The sequence below is a fragment of the Rhinopithecus bieti genome, unplaced genomic scaffold (genome assembly GCF_001698545.2).
Source record: "Rhinopithecus bieti isolate Rb0 unplaced genomic scaffold, ASM169854v2 scaffold_45389, whole genome shotgun sequence".
NCBI classification, from domain to species: domain Eukaryota; kingdom Metazoa; phylum Chordata; class Mammalia; order Primates; family Cercopithecidae; genus Rhinopithecus; species Rhinopithecus bieti.
The window spans coordinates 430,484-440,742 of record NW_016818806.1 but is presented as its reverse complement, the minus strand read 5'-3'; the positions used below and the strand labels follow the sequence as shown (position 1 = coordinate 440,742).

The 10,259-nt window shown below is 47.1% G+C and overlaps 1 protein-coding gene across 1 annotated transcript in view; it reads right to left on the bottom strand.

The window, feature by feature from the left end:
* Window positions 1-10,253, bottom strand: part of LOC108518850 (integrator complex subunit 3-like) — a 13,592-nt gene extending 3,339 nt beyond the window's left edge. The window contains exon 1 of the mRNA XM_017857535.1: window positions 9,991-10,253. Within this exon, the coding sequence (XP_017713024.1) occupies window positions 9,991-10,143 (153 nt within the window). The 5' untranslated portion in view covers window positions 10,144-10,253. The remainder of the gene's footprint in view (window positions 1-9,990) is intronic.
* Between the last annotated feature and the right edge of the window lie 6 nt (window positions 10,254-10,259).

The window sequence follows — 10,259 nt, the reverse complement described above, 5'->3', positions numbered from 1 at the left end:
TACAGGCGCCCGCCTCGTCGCCCGGCTAGTTTTTTGTATTCTTTGGTAGAGACGGGGTTTCACCGTATTAGCCAGGATGGTCTCGATCTCCTGACCTTGTGATCCGCCCGTCTCGGCCTCCCAAAGTGCTGGGATTACAGGCTTGAGCCACCGCGCCCGGCCGCTATCTACTGTTAAGTACTGAAGCAGAGTGATGGCTACATGAAGATTTTACTATTCTACTTTTTTATATTTGAAACGTCCCCCCAAAATGTTAAAAACAAACTTAAAAAACAATGAGAGTGTGAGGAAAGAAAAACAGAGCACCAAAGGCCAAACCAAAACCTACCGGGGCTGGGCACAGTGGCTCATGTCTGTAATCCCAGCACTTTGGGAGGCTGAGGTGGATCACTTGAGGTCAGGAATTTGAGACCAGCCTGGCCAACATGGCAAAACCCCATCTCTGTTAAAAATACAAAAACTAGCCAGGTGTGGTGGCGCAAGCCTGTAGTCCCAGCTTCTTGGGAGGCTGAGGCAGAAGAATCGCTTGAACCTGGGAGTCAGAGGTTGCAGTAAGCCGAGATTGCACCTTTGCACTCCAGCCTGGGCTACAGAGTGAGACTCTGTCAAAAAAAAAAAAAAAAAAAAAACCAAAAACCTACCAGGGTCTCTAAACAAGGATGGAAATAGCTGCATTAAAGCCTACCCAATAGTCACTCTGGTTTCAACTCCACCACGGCATGGGCTCAACATTCTAAGGGAACCTTAGTCATGGGTCCCTATTCAGAAGAAGCAGTATTGGTAAGATACTGACAAAATGTATCTCATAAGTCAATGAACCTCTCCATTATCACCACCTAAACTATTTCCTGAGTCCTTTTAAAACTTTATCTTGAGGATTAACACAAAAACTGTTTAAGGAAAACCAATTTCCAATGATAAGGAGGACAAAGCAAGGCTGGTTTACTTCTACCTGATCTTAGAGGTCATCACCACGTATCTTATTGAGAAGTGGTTCTATTGCATCATTTTGAGGAACTGACAAATATGGATAATAGGATAGAGGTTTAAGAATGAAAGACAGCCGGGCGCAGCAGCTCACGCCTGTAATCCCAGCACTTTGGGAGCCGAGGTGGGCGGATCACGAGGTCAGGAGATCGAGATCATCCTAGTGAACACAGTAAAACCCAGTCTCTACTGAAAATACAAAAAAATTAGCCGGGTGTGGTGGCAGGCGCCTGTAGTCCCAGCTACTCAGGAGGCTGAGTCAGGAGAATGGCGTGAACCTGGGAGGCAAAGCTTGCAGTGAGCGGAGACTGTGACACTGCACTCCAGCCTGGGCGACAGAGGGAGACTCCGTCTCAAAAAAAAAAAAAAAAAAAAAAAGAATGAAAGACAATTGGGCTGGGCGCGGTGGCTCATGCCTGTAATCCCAGCACTTTGGGAGGCAGAGGGTGGGTGGATCATGAGGTTAGGAGTTCGAGACCAGCCTGACCAACATGGTGAAACCCTGTCTCTACTAAAAATACAAAAATTAGCTGGGTGTGGTGGCATGCGCCTGTAATCCCAGCTACTCAGGAGGCTGAGGCAGGAGAATTGCTTAAATCTGGCAGGCAGAGGTTGCAGTGAGCCAAGATTTCGCCACTGCACTACAGCCTGGGTGACAGAGCGAGACNAAAAAAAAAAAAAAAAAAAAAAAAGAATGAAAGACAATTGGGCTGGGCGCGGTGGCTCATGCCTGTAATCCCAGCACTTTGGGAGGCAGAGGGTGGGTGGATCATGAGGTTAGGAGTTCGAGACCAGCCTGACCAACATGGTGAAACCCTGTCTCTACTAAAAATACAAAAATTAGCTGGGTGTGGTGGCATGCGCCTGTAATCCCAGCTACTCAGGAGGCTGAGGCAGGAGAATTGCTTAAATCTGGCAGGCAGAGGTTGCAGTGAGCCAAGATTTCGCCACTGCACTACAGCCTGGGTGACAGAGCGAGACTGTCTCAAAAAAAAAAAAAAAAAAGAATGAAAGACAATCATGCTTCTGCTTTACCATTATCCTCAGGTTGCCTATGTCTATCCTGTGTAAAAGCATAAGGTGGCACAGGGTAGAACTGAGTGGTAAGGCAAGGCAAGTGTTTGTAGCTCCCACAGCTACAAAACTTCAAGCTAAAATAAGCCCCAAGCCACTTATTACAACTTAATATCATGTCTGACTATGCCCCAAATTAGGTCAGATTGGCAGCTCAGCCTGAATAAAAAGCACCTGTGTACTTGTGAAAAGGAGCTGTGAGGTCACATGAAAGCTGAGCTATGACTCTCACAGCCCACCTCTCCCACAAGCTCTGAGATCCAGTATTACCTAGTCCATCTCCTATATGATAAGGGGAGGGAAGGAAAACCCTCTGGCTGGGCTTCCTCTGTTTTTAAATCTTATCCCACTTGCCAGGCACAGTGGCTCATGCCTGTAATTCCAGTACTTTGGGAGGCCGAGGCAGGTAGATCACTTGAGCCCAGGAGTTCAAGACTAGCCTGGGGAACAGAATGAGATGCCCCGCACCATCTCTACAAAAACTAAATAAATCAGCCAGGCATGGTCGTGTGCACCTGTAGTCCCAGCTACTTGGGAGGCTGAGGCAGGAGGATCACTTGAGCCCAAGAGCTGTAGGCTGCAATAAACCGTGATTGCACCACTGAACTCCAGTCTGGGTGACGAAGCGAGGCCCTGTCTCAAAAATCATCCCTCTCTACCCAAGATAGTTATCAAGAACTGGGGAATCAATTACATCCAGCTGCTAGGAGATCTGGGGGAAGCCCTGTACACAGCCTAGGTTAACGGTTTCAGAGAAGGAGATGGTGAACAAGGAGTGGCATAGCATTCTAAAATTCTAGATATTCTTTTCTAAAAAAAAAAAAAGAGAGAGAGAAAAAAATAAAATTCTAGATATTCTTTTCTATCAAAGGGAAAAGTCTCTGCTGAATCAATGGAGAGGAAAGGCAAGCAAAATCAAACAGCAGCTAGCTAACAAGCAAACTGACAGGAAGCATAACATAGAAAGAACCCTCCACCACTTGCCAGCCTTAGGCTAATCTTGGGTAATTTAGCTACTCAAAACCCCTCAAAACAGAGATAATGCCTCTATCACAAGGTTGCTGTAAGGGTTAAACAAAATGACATGTGAAAACACCTAGCATAGAGCGTCAGTTAAATTAGAATCTATTCAATCTGCGGCCAGGCATGGTGGCTCATGCCTCTAATCGCAGCGCTTTGGGAGGCCAAGGTGGGGAGGAATCACTTGAAGACAGGATTTCAAAACCAGCCTAGGCAACATAGTGAAGATGCTGTCTCCACAAAACAAACGTTTAACAATTAGGTGGGTGTGGTGGCATACCTCTAGTCCCAGCTACTTGGGAGGCTGAAGTGGGTGGATCATTTGAGCCCAGGAGGTTGTAGATGCAGTGAGCCATGATCACGCCACTGCACTCCAGCCTGAGTGACAGAGCAAGACCCTGTCTCAAACAAAACAAAAACTATTCAATTTGCGGGAAGCTCAGCAATTGCAAAACTAAATTTAGAGGACTAAAATCTCTCCACTCCCAGCCACTACTTCTATTCTAATGGGATGGCCTTAAAGATTCCTGAAAACTCCTACCACAGGACATGAATAAATGCCTGACCAGGCTAAAAAGCTTTCTCTCCTATCTACTCTCTGTAAATTTTTGCCTTCTAGGAGACAAGATGAAAAGGTAGGAGAGAGGGAGGGGCCTGAATGATGTACCCTGTACCAGATCCTACAAAGCTGCCTACACAGACCTAAGGGCTAGTTGAGTCTCAGGCAATGATCTATGGCTGAGAGACCTTGGGTTGAACAGTTTCTCTAGGCTCCTTCCCTAGCTCCCGCAAGTTCTGCTCAGAGGCCTGAGTCAATTCTATGGGTCACTGCCCAGTGAAGGAGAGAAGTGGCCTCTTGGAACAGACAGGCCCAGCTAAGGTTGCAGAAAGTGAGAGTCCAGAATTTGGATGGGTGGATAACCGCAATGAGGAAAAAATGTGAGGCCCAGTCCTTTCTGTTCACAGACAAGAAGTATAAATGATACTTTACTCTTCCTGAACTATATAAATTACTTTTCCAAACAGGGATGGGAAAATTAATTACAAAACATTCAGGGTGACGAAGGACCATGTCCCTTCAAAGAGAGCCACAGGAAGCCAGATCCCTACAATCAAGTAATAGCAACCCTTTTCCCCTAGTCTTCAGAAGCTCTTAGTAAAGATCAAATCATAGGTTCAGATGCCAACAATTGCTGGCAGAATGGCTCTGTTCAGAATAAGCCCTCCATGACAGTACCTTAGAGAGCTGAGTAAATATTTACAATCTCTAGGAGCTCCTGAACTAATTTTTCTAATACTAAGACTACCTGACCATGGTTTCCATGATAGCAGCAGCAGATGAAATGGGGGAGAAAGGGGAGAGGGCCTTTCTCTTTGCCAGTATATACCCAAAGCTGGAGACTCAAGCTTTCCATTTCCTCTAACCTTTCCATTTCCCCTCCCTCAGCCAGGTGGATATAGAGTCTGGTAAAAAGCACACAGTGGCCGGGTACGGTGGCTCACGCCTGTAGTCCCAGCATTTGGTGAGGCTGAGGAGTGCAAATCACGAGGACAGACTGAGAGTAGTCTGGCCAACATGGTGAAACCCCATCTCTACTAAAAATACAAAAATCAGCTGGGCGTGGTGGTGCACATCTGCATTCCCAGCTACTCGGGAGGCTGAGGCAGGAGAATCACTTGAACCCGGGAGGCGGAGGTTGCAGGGAGCTGTTGCGCCACTGCATTTCAGCCTGGGTGATGGAGCAAGATTTCATCTCCCCCCAAAAAAAAAAAAAGCATAAATACTGCTCCCTATGGCAAGTGGCCTTACAAACTTAATTCCCGGCCAGGCACAGTGACTCACGCCTGTAATCTCAGCACTTTGGGAGGCCAAGGCGGGCAGATCATGAGGTCAGGAGATCGAGACCATCCAGGCTAACATAATGAAACCCCGTCTCTACTAAAAATACAAAAATTATAGCCACGAGTGGTGGCAGGCACCGGTAGTCACAGCTACTTGGGAGGCTGAGGCAGGACAATGGCATGAACCCAGGAGGCGGAGCTTGCAGTGAGCTGAGATTGCGCCATTGCACTCCAGCCTGGGCGATGGGGCAAGACTCTGCCTAAAGGAAAAAAAAAAAACACACACAACAAAACTAAATTCCCCATCTTCAGAAAAGGAAGATACAATCTAACTCATAAAATCCCCAAGGACAGCTGGGCGTGGTGGCTCACGCCTATAATCCCAGCACTTTGGGAAGCCAAGGCCGGTGGATCACAAGGTCAGGAGTTCGAGAGCAGCCTGATCAATAGGTGAAACCCCATCTCCACTAAAAATACAAAAATTAACTGGGTGTGGTGGTACACGCCTGCAGTCCCAGCTACTTGGGAGGCTGAGGCAGGAGAATCACTTGAACCCAGGAGGCAAAGAGTGCAGTGAGCCGAGATCACACCAATACACTCCAGCCTGGGAGACAGAGCAAGACTCCGTTTGCAAAAAAAAAAAAAAAAAAAAAGATAAAAGAAAGAAAAAGCATACAGTAAATACTGCTCCCTATGGGAAGTCAGTGGCCTTGAAAGACTAAATTCTGGCCAGGCACGGTGGCTCATGCCTGTAATCCCAGCACTTTAGGAGGCCGAGGTGGGAGGATCACAAGGTCAGGAATTCAAGACCAGCCTGACCAACATGGTGAAAACCCGTCTCTACTAAAAACACAAAAAAATTAGCCGGGCATGGTGGTGCATGCCTATACTCTCAGCTACTCTGGAGGCTGAGGCAGGAAAATCGCTTGAATCTGGGAAGTGGAGGTTGCAATGAGCCGAGATCATGCCACTGCACTCCAGTCCGGGCAACGGAGTGAGACTCCATCTCAAAAAAATAAAAAAAAATTTAAAAAAATAAATTCCTCATCTTCAGAAAAGGAATATACAATCTAATTCATAAAATCCCCAAAGATGACTGGGCACAGTGGCTCCTGCCTGTAATCCCAGCACTTCGGGAGGCTGAGGTGGGCGGATCACCTGAGGTCAGGAGTTCGAAACCAGCCTGGCCAACATGGTGAAACCCTATCTCTACTAAAAATACGAAAAAATTAGCTGGGTGTGCTGGTTGGCACCCGTAATCCCAGCTACTCGGGAGGCTGAGGCAGGAGAATCGCTTGAACTCAGGAGGTGGAGGTTTCAGTGAGCTGAGATCACGCCATTGCACTCCAGCCTGGGCAACAAGAGGGAAACTCTGTCTTAAAAAAAAAAAAAAAAAAAAATCCCCAAGGACTCATGCAGGTAAGGAGTTACTGAACAAGCTGGGTTCAAAGTATTCCATAACCATGAGTCACTTGTATATGAAATTATGATTTAAGGGGACAAAAACTAGAAGTGACTCAAAGTCCATTCCCTGGAGATTCCTCCCATATGGATATGAATTATTCCTTGGGGAAAACCAGGTAGGGACATACCTCTACCAAATGCAACCCCGAGACCTATCCAGGGCTTAAGAGGAAGCTCTGGCCAGGTGTGGTGGCTCATGCCTGTAATCCCAGCACTTTGGGAGGCCGAGCACTTTGGGAGGCCGAGACGGATCACCTGAGGTCAGGAGTTTGAGACCAGCCTGGCCAACATGGTGAAACCCCATCTCTACTAAAAATACAAAAATTAGCCAGGCATGGTGGTGCCTGTAATCCCAGCTACTCTGGAGGCTGAGGCAGGAGAATTGCTTGAACCCAGGAGGCGGAGGTTGCAGTGAGCCAAGATCGTGCCACTGCACTCCAGCCTGGGTGACAGAGGGAGACTCCGTCTTAAAAAAAAAAAAAAAAGTAAAAAAAAGAGGACGTGGGGCCAGGTGCGCTGACTCATGCCTGTAATCCCAACACTTTGGGAGGCCCAGGTGGGCAGATCATGAGGTCAGGAGATCAAGACCACCCTGGCTAACACGGTAAAACCCCGTCTCTACTAAAAATGCAAAAAATTAGCTGGGTGTGGTGGCGGGCCCCTGTAGTCCCAGCAACTCAGGAGGCTGAGGCAGGAGAATGGCATGAACCCGGGAGGCGGAGCTTGCAGTGAGCCGAGATCATGCCACTGTACTCCAGCCTGGGGGACAGAACGAGACTCGTCTCAAAACAAAAAAAAAAAACAAAAAAAAACCCAGGATGCTCTGACTTCTTGGGCCTCCTGCTTTTAGCCTGATTTAAAAGTGATTGGTCCCTCTTCGGCAGAAGAAAAACCAGGAGCTACCAAGGCTCATGAGATTAGGAACTACATGTTCTAAACTCCTTCAATCTCTGGCACTATTTTTATCTCATTCCCTCCCCAAATTGGGATGGGAATGGGCAAGAAGACTTCCGCCTTCAAAGGGGAAAAACAGGGCCAAAGAGAAGAAAGGATACACCAAGTGTTCCCTAGGGTGGAAGAGTTAAGAGTTCTTGCCTGGAATGCTCTTGACCAGTGCCTCCTACTCCAAATCTCTAAAGGTGTTTCCTAATCACATCCAATTATAATGACCCCAGTCTCTTCACTACTCTAACCAGTTTTTTTGTTTGTTGTTTTTGTTTTTTTACCTTCCTTGTGGGTGTGTTAACTCAAGCTGTTAGATGATAAGCTTTGAAAGGCAGACCTTGGATGTCCTCCATCTTGTTTTCCTATCAGACTCAGCACATAGTAAGCATACATGGTCAGGAAACTACCTCTGTGTTCCTGGGCAATAGGTAGGTCTGTGGTGGAAAATAACCAAGCCAGAACAAGCAGAGGTCAGTTGATCAACACCAAGTTTTCATAACTTCGGTGTGCAGAGATCTGTGGGGAGACCCAAAGGAAGAAGCCAGTAAGTCCTGCCCTTAGAGACCCTCTGGTCTAGTGGGGATAACCGAACCACACACATAGGGAAAAAAAATAGTGTGGCAAGTATTGCGAGAAAATTCAAATGCAAAGGACAAACGGCAAAGAAGAGGGAACATGAAACATACTGGAAAACATCCACATTATGGAGATCAGAAAAAAAGAAAGACCCTCTCTCTCCACTTTCCCTGGAAACAGTTGAAAAGTTCACTCTCAGTATAAAGAAAGGCAAAAAATGCATGCTTCCCCTCTTCGATGGTCCCCTCCTGCAGCATCATTTCACTCAGTAGCAAACACGTCACTGCTCAGAAGAACAGGATGCTGTACTATTCAGTGAATTGAATTAAAGCAGAGACACAATGACGCCTCTAAGAATCAGGGTGGGGATTCCAACCCCTGGGTCTTTTGCCCTCCACTCAAACTGATGGAGGGATCAAAGGCAGTCCATTATTGACTTTCTATACTTCTACAGCTCCAGTGCTAGTACACAGGGATCAAGAAATGCCTTGACAATGATAGTGGCCATTTCTTAAAAAGTAGATAATACCAATTGCCAGGCAGTCCTAAAGTCATTCTCACTTGTTTTGGGAATACATTGTTTACATTCATAATTATATCTACCTTAGCTGATAACTACAGACAACAGAAAACAAACTCTGATTTACCTGAATGCCCACAGAATTACGAGGGAAAAACATGATGGGAAGGCAGACCGCAAGTAGACATTTGCTGGTGGATCAAGCCACTTCTTCATTCACAAAGTTCATTTTTGCATATATGTTCTACGATCTTGTATCTGACCCATCTTTTCAAATCTAAATTCTGAATTTCACCTGTCTGCCTGCCCACCCTCTAACAGCTGACAAAGTTAGAAGCAGGGAAACGGCCAGTGAAGAGCCAAGGCCTGTTAATGTACTCATCCTATCCCTGGATAACCACCGAGTTGAATATTAGGCCTTACAAACCGTTAAGCAATCAATGTCCCAGTTCTGGATCTCATATTCTTTTTTTTTTTTTTTTTTGAGACAGGGTCTCTCGCTCTGTCGTCAGGCTGGAGTGCAGTGGCGTGATATTGGCTTACTGCAACTTCTGCCCACGGGTTCAAGCGATTCTCCTGCTTCAGTCTCCCAATAGCTGGGATTGCAGGCACGAGCCACCACGCTCATCTAATTTTTGTATTTCTAGTAGAGATGGGGTTTCACCACGTTGGCCAGGATGGTCTTGATCTCTTGACCTTGTGATCCGCCTCCCTTGTCCTCCCAAAGTGCTGGGATTACAGCCATGAGCCACCGCGCCTGGCCTAGATCTCATATTCTTAAGTACGTATTCTCGTTTGTAGCAGTGGAAAGGTATACATGATCAACTCTGGGATGGCAGAATGAAGAAGCTGGGTAAGAGGACAGGAGGGGCAACAATCAGGACCCCTGAAGTCCTCATTCAGGTCCATTCCATTGCTTCGCTCCACCTTCTTATTCAGAAGCGATGTGTTCTCTCCTCTGTGTCTGCTATCTGGTTCTGAAGGAGAGTCCCTTAGGTACCATTCACCCCACTACTGTGGCTGATGCCACCAAACTAAACACTACTCACTTTTCTTAAGTCTTCACTCATTCTAAATGCCCAGTTAAATCACTAGCAATTGGTTGTGTCTACATGAAGTCAATGACAGCATCTAACAGGAGGGTCCAAGGTCTACTGCCCGCTCTTATCAGCCCCCCAAACATCTACGCAAACGTACATTACATCTCAACTCAATATATTGACCTAAGTCTGAAACAGGGTTGATAGTAAAAATAGCTGTGGTGTGTACGTGGAAAGGAATATCAAAAATAAATTCGGTAAATCTGGATACTGTATCCCTTCCTTCACCAACACCCCCCACCCATTTTCATACTAGTGGCTGCTGTTACTATGACAACCTGTCCAGGAAGTTGGCCCACACTTCTTCCTTCAGGAGCAGGAAGCTGGAGCAGTGTTTGTGTTGCTTCAGAAAAAAACTTGAAAGCCTCCTCCCCCACCCTCCCTCGTCCCCCCACCCGGTATCCGCTCCAGTATCCCTCCAAAATCCAATTTCTTAACTCCCTTCCCTCCCCCCACACCTACCTCCTCTAACTCATCCTTGGCATCCAAACTGGTTGAAAGTAGCAGCCTCCCCCCTCCTGGGGCTCCTGCTCCCGCTCCTCCTCCTCCACCTCCCGCTGCTCCCGAAGCAGCTGCTGCTGCTGCTGCTGCCCCTTTTCCCTTCTGCAACTCCATGGCTGCAGCCAGGAGATGGGAAAAGGTCAGGGAGTGGATGGATGGAAAGTCCTAGATATCGGGAACTCTGGATTGCCAGGGACTGCGGGACAGGGGCACAGGTGGGGGGGGGGGGG